Source organism: Amblyomma maculatum, chromosome 5 (genome assembly GCF_055883805.1).
Source record: "Amblyomma maculatum isolate TAMU_Amacu chromosome 5, ASM5588380v1, whole genome shotgun sequence".
Taxonomy (NCBI): Eukaryota; Metazoa; Arthropoda; class Arachnida; order Ixodida; family Ixodidae; genus Amblyomma; species Amblyomma maculatum.
Window position 1 is genome coordinate 124,532,824 of NC_139348.1, and position 22,758 is coordinate 124,555,581.

Below are 22,758 nucleotides of genomic sequence, written 5' to 3' on the forward strand. Positions count from 1 at the left end.
GAATTGTGGCATCTAACATTCCAAACCAACATGGAGCTGTGAGAGACACTGTAGTGGAGAGCTCCACAACAATTTAAACCTCCTGGGGTTCTTCAATGCACCTGCACGTAGATATCTATTGATACTGGCATATTGGTTCATCGATATTGGCTCCTAGTGGAGTACTTATGAGGAGTAGGAGGAAAGCAAATTTTTCCGCTTGTGTTTTAAGGTCTCGGAGTGTTCGCAAAGACTTGAAAAATGTTTGTTTTGATGTCGTCGACGGGGCGCCAACAAAGAAAGCGTCCAAATGAGGATCCCACTTAGAAGGACACAGTTTAGGCGAACGTGCCTACATGAATTCAGCCGAGCATCTTGCACCACCATAACCTTCTTGTTGAGGAACTGTGTCAGATGCAAATTGGTCAGGTTGATACAGTTGTACAATAAATATAGTGATGCAAAGACATGCACACAAACACAAGAGAAGCGTTTCTCCCAAGCTAGAATTTAAATGCATAGATTACCAGTGGAGACCTCCACCGATATTTTTTTTTATGCTATGATATTGTCACGTACACGGTCACCTAGCTTTGCCAGGTGGCGATATTATATAATATATATGATATTTTTTTTATAAATGCAGAGAAATACTTCAATAATTGAAACCTGGCTGAAAATTTGTGTTTTCATAAACAGGTCTGAACTTTGATACAGATGCGCTTAACCAGTGTTGTCTCAGCACGGCAAAGTTTAAAACACGAACAGGTATACCGTATTTATTCAATTCTAAGCGCCCTCTTTTTTCCATGATCACGACACCGAAGGAGAGAGGGGCTGCTTACATTAAAAAAATCTGAAATACCCCTTCCGACCCCCCTTTGTTTTCGTGTCGATATTGTGACAAGCGTGAGTAATAACATTTTCTTTGGCCAACAAACTTGGCAAACATCTTTGCCGAACGAGACTGAAGTTCACTTAAAAGCTGAAGGCCCAGAACCATTCAAACTCCTTCCGGCCGCCGATTCTAGGTGTATATGACGATGCGCAAGGTTTTCAGGGTTGCTTTTGGCCGATTTTTTTGATGTTCTGTGATGCCAACTGTCATGTAGTGTCGGAATGCAGCAACATAAGAAGCTAGAGATCGCATCATGGACATCGCACCACCTCAGGAACGTTCCTTTACATTTTTTTTGAAATCAGGGAAGTGCTTAGAATAGAGGGGGCAGCGGTGCTTAGAATCGTGAAAATATGGTACTGTTCGCAACAAGCTTCGATGCATCAACTCAGGAGGGTGGTATGAAGTAATTACAATGACCCTTGGGCTTTATTTATGTTGCCTGTTTTGTAGGGTAAACCCGCTGCCGAACTGAATCCCCCTCCAAAATACCCAATATAACAAACTCCTATCTGCATCATTAAAACAATGCAACCCTTCCTCAAATGTTGCTAAATTTAATGCAAAATTCAGTCCTGAACATTCTATTTCTCGACTGCAGTTGGATAAATGAAGCCTTCTGTGAACACTTCTCAATTTGTTTGGTGCGGAAAGCTGTTTGTTCAGCCAAAAATATCATGAACGGAAAAATTTTACATACTGAGTCGAAGTAGGAAAACGTGATGCCATGCATGACATAATGAGTACTGTAGCGATAAGGTGGCCATTTATAAATGAAATCATTTATGACCATTTAGCGCAATATCGTTCAGGACCCCGTTCACCAGAAAATCCAGCATTGGTATTGTGAGCAAAAAATTATGAGCATGGTGCTGGCAGGCGGTAGCTGGCAGCTGACATGGCCGAGCACTGACCAGACATAAGGTTGCCTTATATTATACTAAGCTTGGCACGAGCTGCCAACATGGGCCACTCCTTTAACAAGGGAGGGTGTATCGGAATCAACCTGCCAGGAACCTTGCATTCATGTTACCCCTAGACAGTTTGCAACGCAAAGCCTCTGAACCTACGCCACCAGAAAAAATGTCTACAGTGCGTCAAAGCAGGTGGTTCACATGCATAGGTTCATTTCCTTCTAAAAAAAATGTCTTGGCAGAGTCTATGCATTGACCTTCTTGAAATTTAAAAGAGTACAAACCTTAAACTTTTACTGCATGCTTTCTTCTCTAGAATGATGCTCGAGACATTAGTATACATGGATCGCCACATGGTATATTCAACTAAAAGTGCAGAGTATTTCTAAATGAGCAACTTCTATCATGCTATCTGACAGCTGAATGATGGCTGCAACATGAAAGGTCAGCATGAGTAAAGTGAAGCATAAAAAAAGGAAAGACTGCGACATGACCACTGTTCATTCATTCTGGTGCTGGAGGCAGGTTACAGCGAATAAAAATGATGAAGCAATAATTACACTAGTACAAATTTTTCCCTGTCTCACATGTCCTGCACTGAAGATGTGACATCACTGCCGTTCTTGGGCTGATGAAGTTGAAAAAACGTAAGGGCAAAACTCAATCAGAAATTACTTATGGCTCGTAGGTAAGAACATACAATGTCACAATCAACTTGTCCTAGCTTCCTACGCAATCCTACAAGGAAGAAAGCATCACACTAGAAACATGCTACATATATGTTTTACGCACAAGTGGACTCACTTCTTCCTGGCGCATGACAGTCTTAGTTGCATCAAGAAACTCAACAAAGACTCACTTCATACGTTATAGCCTTAGTTGCTTATGCACTAATAAACTCAACAAAGACGCATTTCATACACGATGGTCTCAGTTTCTTACACACCAATAAACTCAACAAGGACTCACTTCATATAGGACTCTAATGACCTTCTACCCACACGCGCTGAACTGTAACTAGAGGCACCCAGAATGGAGGAAATTTTCAGGGAGGAAGAGATCACTGAAGGGTGTGGTGCCCACCTGTAGGCTAGGGTGACCAGGCAGGCAAACAGGCAAACGGCCACGGTAAAGAAGTAGGCCAGCGGCAGGTTGTACGACAGGGGGTTGTTCTTTGGCCACTTCACCGTCTCGTTGGTGTAGTGGCCGTAGTACATCACTGTGTCTGCAAACAGGCCCTGCACCGGAAAGGGCAGAGGACAGGCCACAGCCAATGTGTTGGTTGGTTGGTTGGTTCACAGGAAGGGAAAGGCGCAGTATCTGTCACACTTGCTCTGTGGTCACCTGAACCGCGCCGTAAGGGAAGGGAGGAAGGTGGGAGTGAAAGTGGAAAGAGAGAAAGAGGAGCCGGGGTGGCGCAGTGGTAAGACGCCCGACTACTGTGCCGGAGTTCCCGGGTTCGAACCCGACCTCGGCGGCTGCGTTTCGATGGAGGCAAAACGAAGTGGCGTCCGTGTGCTGTGCAATGTTAGCGCACGTTAAAGATTCCCAGGTGGTCGAAATTACTCCGTAGCCCTCCAATGTGTACTACCATACTTGTTTTGAAGCGAAAGCAGCCCTAAGCTAGGCAGAGCCGACCTTCACATGGCACTAAATATGACCTTCAAGTGACCTTGTCCTAATTAAGTGTAGGTGTCCACAACTCTGCGGTTTCCACCCAAGATTATACTGAACCTTCCTTTCTCCAAAACCCAACTTAAATGGAGAGGCAGCCCTGTGTTGTGCAATGTCAGCTAACGTTAAAAGACTCCAGGTGGCTGATATTACTCCGTGGCCTCATTTTGCATTTATTTCCACTATCCTCCCTTCCTTCAAGTCTGACAGATACTGTTTCTTTCCTTTCTTATAAGCCAATTTACAGTTTACAAGAAAAGTTATGAAAACATGACCTTGATTTGGTTAGGTGTCGGTGTCCACCATTCCATGATGTCCACCCAAAAGCATAAGGCACCTTTCTTTCCCGAAATCCAACTTAAATAAAAATTATGAGAAAAAAAAACACTATCACTGCAACTTGCACAACTTTTACTGCATCACTAGGTTCAAGACATGCTTAAACCCTAAACATTTTTTTTTTCTTTAAACCATAATTCTTTTCTCGACCATAGTTACTTTGCCAGAACCAAATGCTTCTCACTCAAATACGTATATGTCGGCCAGTGCTGAAGACAGACAAGGAAGGACACTTTGAAGCACAAATTTCCGATTGTGGAATATTCTTTTCTAATTGGTAGGTTGCATTAACTTGCATCTGCTATCCCTGGCATTTAAGACTTAAGAGAGGACGCAGCTTTTAAATGATGAGAGACGAAAAAAAAAAAAATGTTTTTCAAAAGTCAAATTATTTAACCCTATAACTCGTTTTCTGAAAGGGCACAAAATTTATACACTGAAATAAAATGGGAAGTACTCCAATAAAGAGTTTTTTTTTTTTCATAAAAGAGGTGGTATGTGCTATATTGGGAAAGAGGAGAGAACTGGGCCTTCTTTTAACATTGACATTCTTGTGGCATATTAATCGAGTGGTGCTGTTTCGGGCTCAATAGAAAGCTACAAGGTATGCCCCATCCACAAATGCAAAAAAGAGTATTGCAAGCAGTACATAAATTACATAACATTCTGTTGAGGTAATACTTACTACAGCAGCAGCATTGCAATGCTGTTGTGTGCAGGGGACTATGGAGTACAGAAGAAAGGAAAAGGTTGAAAGAAACCGCACTCAGAGCAAAACACTCACAGCTCCCGTGAAGATGTTGACAAAGGCATGCTCGTAGCCGATCTGGGCGGAGTAGTCAGACCACATGGCAATTGGGGACCGTTCGTAGATCAGCTGGGGCACAGTCACAAATCCCATCTGGAAACCAGAATTGTCCCAAGTGGGCAGGCATCACAACGGGGCAGTCTGCCCAGATGCACAAATTCTCATACAATGCCTTTGTGAAACTGTGCAAAGCAGCAGGTGGCTCCATCTGGTGGCATCTGACCTAACCTTGTCTTTGGACACATAGTTTTAGTAGCTACACAAAAGCGACACAGAAGGACTAGAAGCTGGCATCGAGAGCAGCGTCACCGAGATTCTACTGCGTACCCGTCCTGTGCACGCTCCATTTGTCGGCGGAAAGGTTGGCGGGAGTCTAGATTTATAAACGAGTCCTTGACTCATAGCTAAGTACACTGAAAATTCATCCACACTCCTTGCATGCACATACCCTGCTGCAATCTCACTACACTTGAACACCCTGCACTCTAACTTGCACCTTTTTTCGAGAACAAACACAGCGTCTAGTTTGCCAAGCAGACCTCTCACCAGCAGGGCGCCCATGAAGAGGTTGAGTGCCAGCAGACGCCGGAGGAAGAGGAAGTAGGAAGCAACCCCGGAGCCGAAGTTGCCCTGGATGTCCTTCAGGTGGCTGTGCCAGAGGTCCACGTGCGACAGGGCGTCATATAGGTTGCGCTTCACCCTCTGAACACCCTGGACACAGACAACATGGGGATGAAAGGACGGACAGGTAAAGAAGGAACATTTTCTCTTTCTGTGGACCAGCCAAGGTTTGAACCACATCGGCCTAAGAAGGAAACAGGCACAAAGAAGACTCGACAAGACACACTGCCGCAAACGTTTGAAATCTTTATTTTGTTGCTTATAACAAATGTCGGCATGCGGCCTTATCACTGTGACTGCAGTGCATGGAACTATCTTGTGATCTTTGCTTGTTCATGCTTGGTGTTGTGAAACGCGGCTTTGTCGCTTTCTTTGTAGTGTGACATGCGCCGAGATTAGTCTCGAAGCATTGCCGGCAAGCATAACTGCTTCCGCTTGGTTTCAGACCTTCCCAATACATATCTCTTAGTTGGTTTATCTCGATGTTTCTGCGCCTGTGACTTTAAATTGAGCTTTGCTGAATGCAGTGGGCATTCTCTCTTCGATAACTAGTGAGCACGCTTCCTGTTATCCCTGCCGCCGAATTGATTAGTTCTTTTGTGGGCGCAAGTCAGCCCAAAAAAGAGATTATTTAAATGCAACACCAATCTCCTGGTTTGTGGCTACCAGGCTTTGTCACCACTATGCGGCAATGCGCTAACTACCATTCAACGGGGAGTAGAGGACAACCACATCCAACTTTTGTTATTGGAAAAAATCCTTCCTCCGGACCTCTTTGGGTATGTTGACGCTTATCTGGCAGCAAAAGACACATCCGTTTTCAAGCAAATTGCATTCAAAAATTTTTCCCCGTTACTCGAGACAAGCTTGTAACGTATGTACCAGAAAGGATTCTGTGAGCACAATTTTGAAGAGAATATTGTTAAATGCTTTTCGATGGAGGCGAAAAGCAGGGTGCCCGTGTGCTGTGCGATGTCAGTGGATGTTAAAGAACCCCAGGTGGTCAAAATTTCTGGAGCCCTCCACTACAGCGTCTCTCATAGCCCGAGTCGCTTTGGGACGTTAAACCCCACAAACCAAACTAAACCATTTTTGAAAGCACTGCCGATATGGTGGAGCTTCTCACAAGGTGAACAATTTTCATCGTTCCTAGGAGTTTGTATTAGAGGTAGTCTATTGTAATTGCTAGACTGGACTACATTCCACTCCACGGGAAAGAAGAGAGCACTTTGATTCCATGCCTTCTGTTCCGCTTCTTCAAAAATTTGTTCCGAGTATGGGAGTGATTGCAGCATGAGAAAAAGAAAAGAAAAAAAAGGCAAGCACGGGTAATATTCCCAGGACCTCTCGATCAAAGCTTACCATGGCAAATGAAAACTTGGTCCTCCGCCACCATGAGACGCTGCGATGAGCGGCACTGGCGTGGTCAGCCCGTGAGGAGGTGAGGCGGCGCTTGACCGAGCGCTTGAGTGTCAGGCTCTGCTTGGAGTTGCGCAGGGTAGCCAGGGCGACAGCCTCCGAGAAGTTGGTGTCCGCCCGCAAGATCTGCACTCGCCCGAGCAAGAAGCTCCTCATTCACTTCACTTCGCTTCACTTTAATACCTTAAAGACCCTCATTAGAGGGTATTACATAAGGGGTGGGGCGCACAGAAATGAAAAACAGAATAGGTAACATATATGTGTAAGTAAGTTATACAAATACAAGTTTTAGAGTGAAGAAGTAAAGAGCCTTCGAAGAAAATGTGCACGCGTAGTCTTTGTCGAAAATGCACAGCCCAAGGGGTTTAGTATGCTTCTAAGCCCTGCAATGGGGTTTGTTGCAAATCTACCAGCATTTGTAATCTCACAGGCAGCAAGATATTGTCTTCACCCTCCTCGTTTTTTCTCAAAATTTTTTGACATGGCCACTTGTGGCCATGTATACTACGTTAGCTGAGATACAGATCAAATATTTTTACTGATAACAATGCCAAAAGTCACTCTCCACAATATACAGTAAATGAATCAACATTTTTGACAATTACAGTACTTTTTCTTGTCATGTACCTGCAAAAGTGACCGTTACTTTGCACCCTCATGCAATGCATTCAATGTTTCTCATTAAGGTCACGGCCATTTTTCGAAATTTTTTTAGCTCTAAGCCTGTGGCCTACAGTGTGAGAATGTATGCACTCATAATAAGGAATTTTCAACTTCGATATTCGTGGTTCTGCAACGTTTGGGCAAATATATGTAACGACTAGAACAAAACCCAAATTACTGTGGCCGAACAATAGAAGATTCCAATGTCTTGTCACATGAATCAACATCGTCAGTGCTTGGTGCTAACTGATTATGCATTATATACAATTGTAAAAGCATTCAACGATTAGGACGCAGAATGAAAGATACATAAGTGTGCTGTTTGTCCATGTTTCAGCGTCGCTTAGGCACTTTCACCATCCTGCTATGGACAAAAGTGAAAATACAACAATCCATTATAACACTCCAGAATAATCAATGTGGTGAGAATTCCAGAGCCTGCCGGAATCAGTCTGCTTTTTAATGAGCTCGTTAACCAGATCTTTGCTCTGGTGTTCAGACTGCCTTAAAACAGGTGGCGTCGATCATCAGGCCGAAAAAAAAAAAAGAAACCAGTGACCTAGATATTGCAATCTAGGGACAAAACACATTATTCGTACACTGATGCTCAAAACAGTTGAATGAGAACTGTTTGAAGTCAGCAGGTTTATGCACACGGTACATTAGGAAAGGAACCCTTCACAATCAATGAACCCTTGCTCTTTCTTACTTCACTGATATAATTGAACTGAACCTTAGTTTCCTGTTTTTAACCTTTACTCAAGCTAGTAATTAGCACTCGGGGCACTTTTGGCACAGTGTTCGTCACACGTGTCAGACATTTGCTCCAGGTATTTACATTTTTTTTACGAGCCTTCCCGCCCGTTAATAAAGGGCGAGTGGGAATGACTGCTTTATCACACTGTACAAGGTTTTTCGTCATGGGTTGCCTTTGCTTGGCCAGCTGAACTTGCAAAGCTGTTTACGCTGCATTGCTCCCACTCACGTTGTAGAGGTCGTCAGCGCTCATGTCGCTAGCATTGTTGGCTGTGGCCGCACGGACGCGCAGCGTCAGGTAGCGCCAGTTGTCCCGCTGTCGTTTGTTGCTGCCCACCTCCAAAGGCGCGGCTCTGTCCCCCTGCGGCTTCTCCGAGATGACCGCGTCTGGCTCCGATGTGCTGAGGTCATCTGCAACAGTAGTGTCCCATTTTTTTGTTACTAGATGGCTCTCCTTGGTGGCTAACCCTACAAGAGCTAAAGGGCAAAGAGATTCTACAATAATAAAGCATACATCATTACGGGTATCACGGGGAAGGGAAAGGGTACACACGCATGAATTACTGAGATAATAAGATACTAATTACTCATCAGCATTCATACAAGCACAGCCAATGCTACAAAGGAGAGCTAATTCATTTCCAGTCCAGCTGGAATCCCCGCTTTTCCAGCTAGAAAAAGGCAATTCCAGCTGGAATGACATCTATTTACAGTCGGATTATGGAACTGGAAGTCACGTCCAGCTGGAACGTTTCGGTTTCCAGCTATAAAATTTACACCTCCAGTCATCATGCTGCAGTAATTTCAGTTGGAATTTCATCCCCTTCTAGCTGAAATAGGTACGCTTGAAGGAAGTCGACCAAGTGTGTATTTTCAGGCGGGATAGCATTCTCAGAAACTTTGTAGCTTCGTCCTGGTCTTTGGTTCGAACCCGAGACCACTGCCTCTTTGGGACAGTCACTCGACTAACTCAGCTAACCAAGATGGCCAGCGGATCAGATGATTCCACAGTGTGTTGTACTGTGCAAAACTGATGAGTTCAAAAGCAAAAACAAAGTAGTGCCGGCCTCCCCCCCCCCAGAGGTCTTCAAGGTTGACGTTCACAAAAGCCATCATGTGAACATCATGTGAAAGCCGGACGATGTTCTACAGTCTGACCGCAGACAACAGAACTATGCGAAATGCGAAGTGGCAGCACTCAATTCACATGTAAAAACGAATCCCAGGTGGTCAGAGCTAAAACAGAGGGCTTCACCACAGCAAGCATATTTCCATTTCCCATCATGCACTCTACTACTTCCACCACGCAGTCTGGTATGGTATGGTATGGTATAGCATCCAAAGCCGCAAATCAGGAACAACACATGCTACAGCAGAGGGCTTCAAATTAGTTTTGATTGACTTGGGTTATTTAGCTTGCACTGAATTTGCATACCACATGGCTATTTTGCATTTCTTTCCATCAATATGCGGCAAGCACGGTCGCGGTTCAAACCTACGCCCTTGGGATCAGCATCTGAACGCCAGAGCCACTAAGCCACCCTGGTGGGTTGCGTCTGCACCTCTGCTTACAACCAGTTATTGTCACCAACATTCCCAGAAAGCCCTGCTCTTTAACGCCACACGGTGAGAGCAGACAGAGAAGGCCACTTGCCAAGATTTCTAGACGGCAGCTGCTTGATGAGATTCCGGGTGTGGAAAGGCACGCTCGGCCGCCGGGGCTCAGGTGTGCCCGCGTCCACCCGAGATGGGTGCACGTACCCGTGCTCGTCCTCTTCGAGTCCCTCCACTGCAAGGGAAGAAGGGCAGGGTGGACAAAGCAGTCAGTGACCGTGCACCTTGTACTAGGTTGAAAATTCCTTATTTCAGGCTTTTTATCATCAAAGCGCCTCAAAAACAGCAACAATTTGAAAAAAAAAAGTGCGACAATTTCGGCCTTTAGAAAGTAAAAGCTCTCTTTTAAGACATATTACTTATTAAATTCCTAGAAGAAGGGAGAAATCGCTAACTAGATCATCACCAGCTGCATATTTTGCTGCTCAAACTTTGCTACTTTCTTGTCTTATTCCGAGAGTGTGGGGAGTTGAAGCATTTACTCCCCACTTCTTTTAAAAGCAGCTGGGCGCTACATGCTTTCCTCATGCCGCATTTGCCATGGCAAGCAATGACTAAACTTCTGCGATGGTAGCACAACTCTGAGAGCTCTACCACCAGCAAAATCGATGCTCACTTCCCCACGAGCTCAAAGTGGCGAGAGTCAAATGGGGCGACGCTTTCCTTCCACCGATGCTGTAGCACGTGAGCGCATGAGACCGAGCTTGGATAACACACTGAATAGGGAACTAAATTTTAAGCCTGATTTCTCGCAATTTCTCACCAACAACAACTCATCCAAAATTAATGCGGAGTTAATTTGCTTTCCTAAGCCACCACAACAAGTGCAGCAAAACGAATGGCGGTTTATGTAAACTTGTCCAAACCTATCAGATACGCTGTTTACAGATGTAAACAGGCTTGTTTAGCAAGCTCTGAAGACAGTCGAATAAAGTAAAATCTTTAGTATAATGGTTCTATTAGAAGTATGGCATTCATACCTTTAATGTTTGTACATCAATGAGGATATGCTTGAGAGCGAGCAATGTGTGCAAAATACAGTACTTGCTTCAAAATTCTGCTTCGTCTGCTCTCGAAAGCATCATTCTAGTGCTATGCAGACTTGCCAGTAGCTGGTTTTGGGTATTTGAAGACATGATTTTTCGGTGCATTAAAACAAGGCAACACAAACAGAAATTTGTTAGTGCTTTTCTTCTTTCTGCACACCTGTCCTGCTTTCTGCAAGTTAAAACAGTACAGCCATTAAACGTTTGGTTGTACATTTTCTTTTTCACAATGGCACAGAAAACGTTAGGATCCATTGATCACCACGTGGTATTTGCACTTGAGACAGGTAAATAATTAATTGAATTTCTTCTCTCACCTGTTCCAGTTTCAACAGTTGTGTGATGGCTATGACGTCAAATGTGAGACTAGGTCACATGAAGCGTGGGAAAAAAACTGCCATATATTGATTGCTTCAATGTTTTCATTCACTGCAACCTAAATCCAGCCTACCTCAAAAGCTGGGATCACTACAAGAAAAGAAACGGTGACTATATTGATGTTTTCTTTGTACCTCACGCCACCTATACTGATGTTTGATCTCATAGTCATCGCACATTTACTAGAACTGAAACAGGTGAGAGAAGAAATTCAACTGTAAATTATTTGGCGGCTGCAGCCAAATACCACAAAGTGATTCATGTATAGGAATGTTCATACATGTATAGGAGCGCATTTGGCAAGCACTCGCAGATTATGACTAGCAGCTTACCGGTATCACTTAAGAGGAAAGTATACAACAGTTGCATCTTCCCTGTACTCACCTATGGGGCTGAAACGTGGAGGCTAACCAAGAGAGTTCTACTTAAGTTGAGGACAACCCAGAGGGCTATGGAACGAAAAATGGTAGGGGTAACATTAAGAGATAGAAAGTGCAGAGTGGGTCAGAGAAATAACTCAAGTTACCGACATTCTAGTGGAAATTAAGAAGAAGAAATGGACATGGGCAGGACATGTAGGGCGAAGAGAGGATAACCGATGGTCGCTGAGGGTAACAAACTGGATTCCAAGGGAAGGAAAGCGTAGCAGGGGGCGGCAGAAAGTTCGGTGGGCGGATGAGATTAAGAAGTTCGCAGGGGTCAAGTGGATGCAGCTAGCACAGAACCGGGTTAAGTGGAGAAATATGGGAGAGGCCTTCGCCCTGCAGTGGGTATAATCAGGCTGATGATGATGATAGGAATGTTTCGCGCATTAATATAAAAAGAAAACATGCAAGTGAAAATTGGTTGTCTACAGCTCTTTGAAAAGATTACGTCTTCAAACATGCTTACTGCTGTGTATGTTGAGAAAACCGGCTGACCCACCTGCAAAAACTAATACGCTGTCTTTGTACTTACTCGGGTGCAACGGGATGTCATCTGAGGGGTGCTGGGGGCCTCCATTCTGCCTTGAACTTCGTCCCGCCATAGCTGCACAAGTAACATTCATGATAATGATCATGGAGAGACACTTAACTGAAAATGACAGCCTTCAAGTTCAAAGGTCTTCGGCATTGAATGCGGGATATAGACAGAGCCTTCCATTTTCTTCTGCTGGGTAAAATACCCAAATCTTCTACCCTGAACAGATTGCTTAGGTACCAGGTTAGATCCAGTTTGTATCTAAAAACATGCCTCTAATAAAATGTTTTTTTTTGTGCACAAAGCTGAAGTCACAGTACAAAACATGGCAGATATCTTGAGCTTAATCCACAGTGTAAATATTAATCAAATGAAGATTTCAAGCCTACTTAAACGCTTTCTATTCAGGGCTTGGCTTAACTTTAGTATAAGCTTAAGAAGCGTATTTTAGGAGTGAGATGGCAGAGCACATGCATCGATCAGCTGCATCACAGGCATCATTGTACTGTCGTTCTCTCATTACTGCCAACATCAATGCTCCAAGGCTACCATGTTGTTACTATGGCCGCAGTGATGCAGAATTGGCGTTTATGCAATGTGCAAAATAAGGCAAGCATTGTGGAGATGGTAAACTGCGAGTTTGAACACCTCAAATTGACACATAGGCTATGAGAGGTGCCACAGATGAGGGCTCTGGATTAATTCTGGCTAACTGCAGTTCTTTCACGTGAGCTTACTTGCACATATTACAGAACTGCAGGTGGTCATTTGCATTTTGGGCACGTTTTACATTTCAGCTCCTTAAAACATGGCTGCTGCAGTCAGAAGTGGCACAGAGGTGGTTGCACATGCAGCAAGGCAACTGGAATAAGCGACAGAGAGGAAAATCAGAAGTAACTGCTCTAAGCAAAAAACATATACTTTTATATCTTGCACAAAAATGACTGCTAGTAGTAAAACTGTCTCATGCTGACAAACTGACTCAAAACAGCCTAAATCAAGCAAATTTTGAGCCCCGGAATATATGAGGAACATGTGAGTTTGAGATAAAATTGCTGCCCAGTTTCTAAACGCAGAATTTTAAAAAGCAAAAAAAAACACTAAGGGTTCCAGTTATAAATGATGAGAAAAACTTGAGGGCACCGAAACATATGGGGGCATCTCTCCATTAAAATGACGCATATCCAGAACTTTTTGTTATCTTGCAACTCTCAGTGGCGGCTGCATTTTAATGGAGGCGAAATGGAGAGGCGTCCGTGAGCTGTGCGATGTAAGTGCACATTAATGATTCCCAGGTGGTCGAAATTACTCCCTAGCCCTCCACTACAGCTCCTCTTTCTCTCTTTTCACTTTCACTCCCATCTTCCTTCCTTCCCTTACCACCCGGTTCAGGTGTCCACAGAGCAAGTGTGACAGATACTGCAAATTTCCTTTCCTGTGAACCAATTATTATTATTATTGTTATTATTACTACTATATTATTAACCCTCGTCTGTCAAAACTTTGCGGCATAAGCGGAGGTTTCATATATGCAAATTTTAAGGGCACTCTACGTTAGTACCTATGCGCAGTGAGCTGATGCTTGCTTGGACCATGGTTTCACCTGCCTCAAGGACTAAAAAGCATGAAACACTGCTGAATCATTTCGTATAAAGAAAAGCCTTGAGCGAAGTGCTTCTGCTCCTTTGATGTTGTTTCTTGATGGGGGGGAAATGTATTTTTTTTTTATAAAAACACCACGCAGAGCATGTGCCTTTGTTTGGCTCTGAAGCTTTTTTTTTGTTTCCTTTTCTCGGGCTGGCAGCTGAATTCACATGTACAAATTATTGTTTGCACATTAAAGGCTAGGGTTTCTGCCACAGTTTCTCCTTTATGCCATCTTCATGACCACCATGGCAAATATGAATTCAAACACAGAAGTTTAACTGTATATCTTGCCAAGAGCTCATATTTGCAGTAATTAACCAGCACACCACAATTTGCCATGTACTGTCATGTATTTTGTTGAAAAGGAAATCTGAATTTCCTTTTTTTAATGTTGGATCGGGAATCAAACAGCTCTCCTTCAGTTGGAGTTGAGAGAGTTGTATACATGTGACATCTCTCTCAGCCACAGCCATTTCAACTCATCAGGACCAAGTCTGCAAAGCACCCACTAATTTATTTCTTAGCACAGTGCAAAGGAGATGGTAATTAAGCATTCTATATAATATAAGCTATATAGGTTTTCTATAAGTGTTGCTCCTATAAATGGGAAGCCAAAGAAAGCTGTGAATATTGTCCTTATGCTCCGATAAATGTGTGTGTAAAGAATCAGTGTGGACTGAATGGGTATATGTTCAACTGACGTTAATGAGGAAATGCCACACAATGCAGAAGGCTTTTCAGTTTGCTGTGGACAATGTAAATTGATTGAGGAGACAGTCGGTGCTGCGGTCTCACATAATAAATACCCTAACAAGCCAGCTTTGACGACTGCAGCCCAGCTGTGGCAGAAGCAACTTTTGTCAGCCTTAAAAGTAATAACAAAGTTGAATAACTTAGCTAAAATTTCAAACTGACAAGATAAGATGAAGTACTACTGTTGAAAGTCGAGCTAGTTGGTCAGACGACATGATGCACCACGCAGCAGAGGACACTCTGCTACGTGGTGCATCAAGACGAAGTACTTTGCACAAGTGCAACTCCAGTCATTGACCTCTTCAGTGTTTCCATTAAGAAGCATTATGCCAATGTATATCCAAGCGTTTTGAAGAACTTATGCTGGTTGCTATTCGTCGACTGCTTGTGCATTGGTGGATCCTATTTCCCCCTTTTATTTGAAACCTCTCATTAGCGTCTGGAAAAGATGTTGGCTTGACAACAAAAAATGAATACCACCTCCTTAACGTCGTTGAAAAAGCATATATATATATTATCACAAGTTAATATATATGTATATGCCGAATAAGGAGGTTATGAATGTGATGAGCTAGTGAGGTGGAAAGGCTTTCACACAGTGTTCGCGCTGTATGTCAATCACAGAGTCAAGGCCGCCACATTACAGAAGTTTACAATATCAGCGCGATGCATTTGTCGCGCGTGGCCTTCCTCCTTGCTAAAGATAACAAAGCTCGTCGTCGCACGTCCGACGTCAACTGGAGAGGCGGTACCCAACAGCTGTGCTTTGTGTTTAGTCTATTCTGAGATGTTCACAGACAACAATAAAACCGAACGCGCAAATAAACTGTGTTTTACCAGCCGCTAGCAGCTTGGACGGCAATCCATCACACAATTCGCTCTAGTCGGGAGTTCACAACGAAACACAATACAACAACGCGGAAAACTGAATCTGAATGTCAAACTTCCAAAGCACAGGACATTTCAGGACTCAAAGGCTTTAAGTGCAATCACAATGCGAATTATTTCTGTACAAGCTGTTTTGACGTCCTGATGCATCGTCGTTTCATTCGCGAAGTAGTGCTTTCGACGTACCGTCCGCTATGAATCAACGCTACGCGACTCTTACATAACTAATGAGAAAGCGACACAGGAATTTGGAGAGTGTTGCAATCTAAGGCCGTCAGTTCACTGCGTCTAAAGAGATTTATTTTCAGCCGTGCGCACGAAAAGAAACAAGAGCAAGAATGCCACCGACCTGCTGCTGTTACATTGACGCAGGCGCCCGCGACAGGGATCCGAGCAGTCACCGTTGACGCACGATGTTTGCGCTACGCAACGTCATTGTGCGCTGAAGACTTTGTCGCAGTGAAATAGCAATCAGTATTCAAAATCCAGGTGGCCTTGTCATAACAGCATATAACAGCAAGGGGCACGCACGAAATCACACGAAACCAAGCAGACAGATTTGCCGATGTTATTCCGACGGGAACCGTGAGAACTGCAAGGACTATTTTCACGGGCAGACGTCAAGATATGCATGGATGTTTCGTTACAGTGGCTTCGTTTCTTTTTCAGTGACACGAAACACTCAAACACAACATATGCACACACTGTCAGGAACAGTGTACAGCAGACCTAGAACATCTTATATGGCAATGTCCATCGTTTTCACAAGGAAGAAACAAAATTACGCATATTCCACACGACGACATGCCCACATTAGCAGGTCAGGTTATATCAAGCACCGAAATACAACACTCCATTGCTACATACGGCAGTGAGAGCGGCCTGCTTCGAGTAGTGTGAGAGAGGTCGACTTAGAGCGCGAAGATCGGCCGCATGGCAAGCAACAAGCAACAGCTTGAAGAACCGTTAAGACGAAGAAGTTACACTCCCATCCCTCCTAACTCCCCAAGAACCCAAGCAGCGGCCGAGAGCCATCCCTTCCTTTCAATAAAGGCTTCATTCATTCATTCATTTTTTCAGTGATGCGGGAAATTTAAAATCAAACTACAGTAAGCTTGGTGGTCAGAGCCTGGAGCTCTGCTGGTTTTCAAGAGAGAGAGAGAGAGAAAACTTTATTTCAAAAAGAAAAAGAAAAGAGAAAGAAAAAAAAAAGAAAAAAAGGGGGGGGGGGGGCAGTGAGTGGAGGGTAGCCCGATCGTTGGCGATGAATTACTCTGCTTAGGCGAAAGTCTTATCAAGCTATATCGGTAAGGTCGTGTGTACAGAACATGTTCGCAGCAGTTGTGTCGTTCTCTGAAGAGTTAGGATCGAACGCACGGTTGTGATCGATAGAGGATGATGTGAGGATGCGGCAGAAAAAAAATTATGCCGATAGGATGATTAGTTCATTAACTAGATCAAAATGTAAAAGTAAAATTAATCAAATGTCGAAATAGCCATTCGACTAAAGTCGGCGTCCAAGGAATGTGACGTCACGCCAACCGGACTGTTTCTGACTCAATGAGCCAAATAAATGCGTGATAGTGATCAGAAGTGTGTAATGAGCACAGTGGTAATGAGCATCAAAATATATAGTAGTAGTAGTAAACGACTTTATTGAGGCGCAACACTTAGACGCCTAATACATCTATGGCCTGCTGGACGAGCAGGCGCTGTTCCTTCACCCTCAGCACCAAGCCAGTCCACCCAGGTCCAGATAGTGTGGGAGGAGGTGTGAAAGAATCCAGATTGCAATGCAACCGGACATGAAAATAGGCAGTGTGAGAGGTTGGCATAAGGGAAAGGGCATTTAATTGGGGCATGATGGATCACGACGAAATTTGTAGAGATATGGCTGCGCAGGGGTTATGAGTGTATTGAACTGTATTTGCCGAAGGATATGCGCCTCCCCAACGGAAAGATTAGGATGAGGGTCGGGTAGACCTTGCGGTCTAAGCGAGCAGCATTGTAATATTCGCTGATGGCGGCGCGAAGAGACAGTCTCGACCCGCCCTCCAAGAATCTTGGCCAGGGGATGAACGGTGCCCGGTTACAAGTTTCAGGGGCGAGCTGGTTCGCCAGCTCATTGTCGTCAATCCCCAAATGTCCAGGGATAAATTAGAGGAAGACGGGGCAGGGCTGCCGCGCAACAAGTGCAACCTCGAGCTCCGTGGACAGATGACGTGCTAGATTTTTAGATTGAATGGCACGGATAGCCTGGGAGTCGGTGTATATAATATACTGAGGCACAGGTGGGAGGGAATGGAAACTTTGGATGGCATGAATGATGAAGAGGACCTCAAGCGAGATAATATTCGGAGGGTGGAGAAAGGGGCCACTAGTATGTGTGACAGGGGTAGATAGACGAGGATAGACACCGTTGGTAAAAGCCGGCGTCCGTGCTCTTTCGACGAGAAACCGTTTTTCCTGGAGGTCCGCCGCCCAGCCCTCTTACGTTGACTGATTTATTACATCAACGTTTTGCTGGCAAGCCCATACCATATGGTATGTTTGCCCTCTGACCACAAAATTTGCTCTGAGCTGAAAAGGACTCGGGCTCAATGGAGTGAAGCGTAGCTGGTTTATTAAATGACATGATTTGTAGCCTTCGAAGCTAGGTGACATTCTTCTGATTTATTAAGGCCCTTAGTGGACTTCGGTAGTGTATGCCTTTTAAGGAGCAAATGCTGTAGTGTATCTGTAGATGTTAATGGATTGGAGGAGCCTAAATCAGAAAGAGAGGACGTAGAAGGAATCCGCGCGGGGAAGAAAAGCTCGGGCCGAAGCGTGTGCATGTTCGTTTCATTAAACTCCCTGGTGACCTGGTCACATATCAGCTCCTTCTGTGGAGCTGAAATTCTAATAATAATAATAATTGGTTCACAGGAAGGGAAAGGCGCAGTATCTGTCACACTTGCTCTGTGGACACCTGAACCGCACCGTAGGGGAAGGGATGAAGGTGGGAGTTAAAGTGGAGAGAGAGAGAAAGGGGAGCCGTAGTGGAGGGCTACGGAGTAATTTCGACCATCTGGGGATCTTTAACGTGCGCTGACATCGCACAGCACACGGACGCCTCTTCGTTTCGCCTCCATCGAAACGCAGCCGCCGTGGTCGGGTTCGAACCCGGGAGCTCCGGCACAGTAGCCGGACGTCTTACCACTGCACCACCCCTACATTGAGAATTTTGCAGGCTAGCGGCGTGATTTCTCCACGCATATAGTGTCTATAAGCCTCCTCGGAATCTAACAATGTATTTTGATGCTGAGTGCGTCGCGGCTAAAGCTGTCGCCATTGCCTCCATAGCCAGCGTTCCCCGTTAAGAACTGAAAGCCTGTCGACGACCTTCATTTGATGCACCGCTGAAATGGTTGGTGTCCCCTCTACAGGACCCGCAGCATCCACGAAGAAGGGTCCTTCTCTTGAGTAGCACTCATTCTTCTAGCTCAACCCTAGCCACTCGTCCAGCATGATGATGCTCCGGGTGCATGGCAGTCTAAAAACGTTACATATTAAAAGATTAGCCAACACGTCCAGCACAGAACACCATGATGGTGGCGACGATAATAGGAGGCTAACAGGCGCTAATTGCGCTCCTCTTTGTTTTAACCATATTTCTGCTATTTGTCGCCGGGTGACGCTTTTCAGAGGACCCTAACGTTGAGAAAACGGAATCACGCGTGTGATAGTCGTATTAACAGTACGCCTGTGGCGGTCGATCTCCTTTTCCATTCATAAACTTACGAAGATTTGGTTTGGTTTGGTTTTGGGGTTTAACGTCCCAAAACGACTCAGGCTATGAGAGACGCCGTAGTGGAGGACTCCGGAAATTTCGACCACCTGGGGTTCTTTAATGTGCACTGACATCAAACAGCACACGGACGTCTAGCTTTTAGCCTTCATCGAAAAGCGGCCGCCGAGGCCGGGATTCGATCCCGTATCCTTGGGCACAGTAGTTGAGCGCCCTAACCACTGCGCCACCCCGGCGGGGTAAACTTAGGACATAACCTAATCATGCGCTGCATACCTTTTTGTTGTGTGTAGAGTTGAATTAAACCGCAGTACTTATCAGAGTGACACCGAACTACATGAGTTTTAAACCAATTAAGCAGAATCACCGATTTAAACTATTGGAATCGGTATTTTTCCAGCACAGGGATTTGAAGGTGGGGACACACTCCACAAATCTCCAGAGGCGTCGCACTGACTGTTACCGCTTCAAAAAGAAGAGGCTTCGTCATTCGCAGATATTAACGTTTTTATTACAACAACGTTTTTCGATACGAGCCATTATATTATAGGTGGGAATCTTTGCGCGATATGCAACCTATCCGAACTGTGCGCTGGCCAATTTATACGTGGTCCCTAGCGGGACAGCGGAAGTCCTTCAGGCAATACGGCCAGCCTTGTTCCTGCCGGATGTGCGCCTCAGGGTCGCTCCTCCGTGCGAACCGATTCCCGCAGAAGCCTCGCTGCAAGCGACCGCTGGCGTTGCTAAGTGCGGAGGCTGTAGCGACGAATTCCACGCCGCACTCCACTCAGAGACACTTCACGAAGTGCGTGTTTAGGTTATGGTAGTCACCAAACCCCGGATCAGGGCAATGATGGTGTGACTCCGGTGTACGGCTGGTACATAAACGACATTGCGTGGTGGAGCTCGAGGAGGCGTCGGTCATGTCGAATATACTTGCACACGTCGTGGGTTGCGAGCCAGGTGGGAAGTTGAAAGTGAACTGGGCAACCGCAGCGTTCGTGGATGGCCTGCTCCTTCTCCAGCGGGACATGCAGGAGCCACTGTCGGTGTGGAATCTGAGATGTTGCTGTAAATGAAAAAGAAGTGGGGTGGTCCATCAGCACGCTGTAGGTTAAACCTTTAACCACCAATTTATTTTCCGAAAAACGTACCAAAATCGCCAATAAGCGACTAATTTTCTCCATATAATTATGGTTCTGAAAATATATTGCTTCGATGGTTCGTGGGTAAAATTAACACTAAAACTCTTAAAATAAAAATTAACACTTAAAATAAAAACCGTTCACGAAGGTGGCTTTTCCGCAGTGCGTGCCATAGTAATGGGTAGAACGCACTGAAATACGGCATACTTATTTCATAATTGCCAATTTTTTCAAATGACCATAATTTTCTCCATGTAATTATGGTTCTGAAAAATACTACTTCGATGGCTTGTGGTTAAAATTAACACTAACAGTAAAAAAAAAAAAAAGCTGTTAATGAGGGTGGATTTCCCACAGTGCATGCGCATTGTGAAATGACTCTTGAGCCTTCAATTAGGCGCCAAATGCACCAAATGCGTTTTTTATGGTCGACTATCTCCATCTAGTGTTAAAAATCGCAACCAATGCAATTGACGACCGTAACTCGTCTTTCGAAATGGCAGCACCGCAATATCGGGCCGGACGTGTGTAACTCGTCATTGGCGATTTTGGTACGATCTGCCATGACGAGTACAGCTCGAGGTTGGCGGTTAAATGGTTAACAATTACTCGTGGACACTCGATATGAGCTGCTGCCGGTGTGACAAAGGAAACAGATTTGCTGCGATATCGGCATCTATTAGGGCAGCGTCTCTTTTTCCCCAAGTCAAATAGCACGGTGACCGACAGTTGCATTTTTCGAAAAAGCGGCATTGATCTTGAGCTGCGGTTTTTAATTATGTATCACTGTCACTGAGCGCCAATAATTTAGTTATTTTACATAAAAAGCACCCCTAATAATCCGGCAGTTAAGCATTTTGTAAGAGATCTGCAACCTCATTGGTGGGTCAGAAGGTTAGGTCGGGGTGGCAGTAATTACTTAGAGAAAACTACCTTTTAAAGGCATGAATACGCATTTCAGCATCGTGTACAACGACCGTGCTCATTACAACCTGTTTGGTTTATAGGTTTTGATTGCCCAGAAGCGACTCGGGCAGTGAGAGGCGCCTTAGTGGAGGGCTTCGGAAATTTCGACCCCCTCGCACCACTTCGTCCTTTCGTGGCGTGCGATGCATGGTGCTAATGGCGTTTATGCTAGCACACTCATAAGAAAATAGCTTTCTTCCCACTCTGTTCATGTCATACACAATGTGATGACAGGCTAATTGGAGTAAACATATCTGAAAACCGCGCGTGCATATTAATGCATTCCAAATTACGTGTAGCTCCCATTTCTGAACAATGAACGCTATGCTTTTCAGACAATTGCAGCCTTCCCTTCGAGCAGTGCGAATCAAACTTTCTGATCCTTGATAAATGTACAACCATTACGGAAAATAAAATTAGTCAAAGACTTGCAGCGGCAAAAACTTATTAGGGTAACAGCCATATAGTTAAGATGAAAAAGAGGAGAGAAAAATTTGATTTCCAAAAGGTAATGGCTGCAACAGCAAAAAACGTATTCATTGCTTCCACATGGAGCGACAATTTATAGATACCCGAGAAATGCGCACAACATTTGGTCACTTTTTGAAGCGGAGTTTCACAACTAGTATGATGCTCTTCGTTACGTTCTCCCTCTATGTCCCTATATAATAAAACGCCACTTTAACAAACACAATCGACGCTGTTAGTGAAACAGGAATCACTGTTAAAAACTTTGGAGGACGCTTAAGCTTCGCCCTCAAGAGTGGAACGCGATAGCGTTATTGCACCTCGTTCGCACCGCCCAGCGCTACCGGCACTGGTAGACGGCGCCGCTTCCATCACACGCGTCTCAAGAGCGAGCGCGCAAGGCCCTGCAACACCCGTCGACCACGCCAAGGAGTGTAAGAAAATGCGCTACGGCGCAGCAATCACTGATGACGCGCCCCGCGTCGGACTTTGCACTCGCGAATCACGCGGTGAGCGCCGAGCAACGCAGCGTTCGGCGCGGCAACGAAACGTGCGCCTGAGCAAGCGGAACGAACCAAAGAACTCGGTGTCTCGGAGGGAGAAAGCCGGGCAGCGACGCGCCATAAAGGCGGACGCGAACATGGAGCTGACGCTTTGATGGGATCGTCCTCTATTTCGCTTGGGAGCACCACGCAGAAGCATGATTCCTCGGAAGCAGCTCGGCACACATCGCAGGGGACACTTTCCCAGCAGAAGCGCTACGGCGCAGCGATCACGTCAGAGGCGTCCGGCATCCGACGCTGCACCTAGCAGTCGCGCTGTGAGCGGAAAGAGGAGCCGCGTCGCCTAAACACCACTGTTCGAGTGACGCACGCTGGATGTTGGAAGGGGAGAGAGCGAGAAAACTTATTAAACGCAAGGGTATTGGGGCATCCTCGCACCGGTACCCGCGCGGCCCGAAGGGGAGAAGCGGGTGAGCGAAGATAGTGATCTAAAGACGCTTGATTCTACAACCCGTGAGGGTGCACGGCGAAA

At 45.1% G+C, this 22,758-nt stretch overlaps 1 protein-coding gene across 1 annotated transcript in view; it reads right to left on the reverse strand.

The window, feature by feature from the left end:
• Nucleotides 1-15,953, reverse strand: part of LOC146189438 (transmembrane channel-like protein 5) — a 37,701-nt gene extending 21,748 nt beyond the window's left edge. The window contains exons 1-8 of the mRNA XM_084604255.1: nt 15,707-15,953; nt 12,067-12,138; nt 9,726-9,860; nt 8,301-8,482; nt 6,596-6,778; nt 5,159-5,323; nt 4,589-4,705; nt 2,875-3,029 (exon numbers count right to left, since the gene is read on the reverse strand). Of these exons, the coding sequence (XP_084460381.1) occupies nt 2,875-3,029; nt 4,589-4,705; nt 5,159-5,323; nt 6,596-6,778; nt 8,301-8,482; nt 9,726-9,860; nt 12,067-12,136 (1,007 nt within the window). The 5' untranslated portion in view covers nt 12,137-12,138; nt 15,707-15,953. The remainder of the gene's footprint in view (nt 1-2,874; nt 3,030-4,588; nt 4,706-5,158; nt 5,324-6,595; nt 6,779-8,300; nt 8,483-9,725; nt 9,861-12,066; nt 12,139-15,706) is intronic.
• Nucleotides 15,954-22,758: the final 6,805 nt, after the last annotated feature.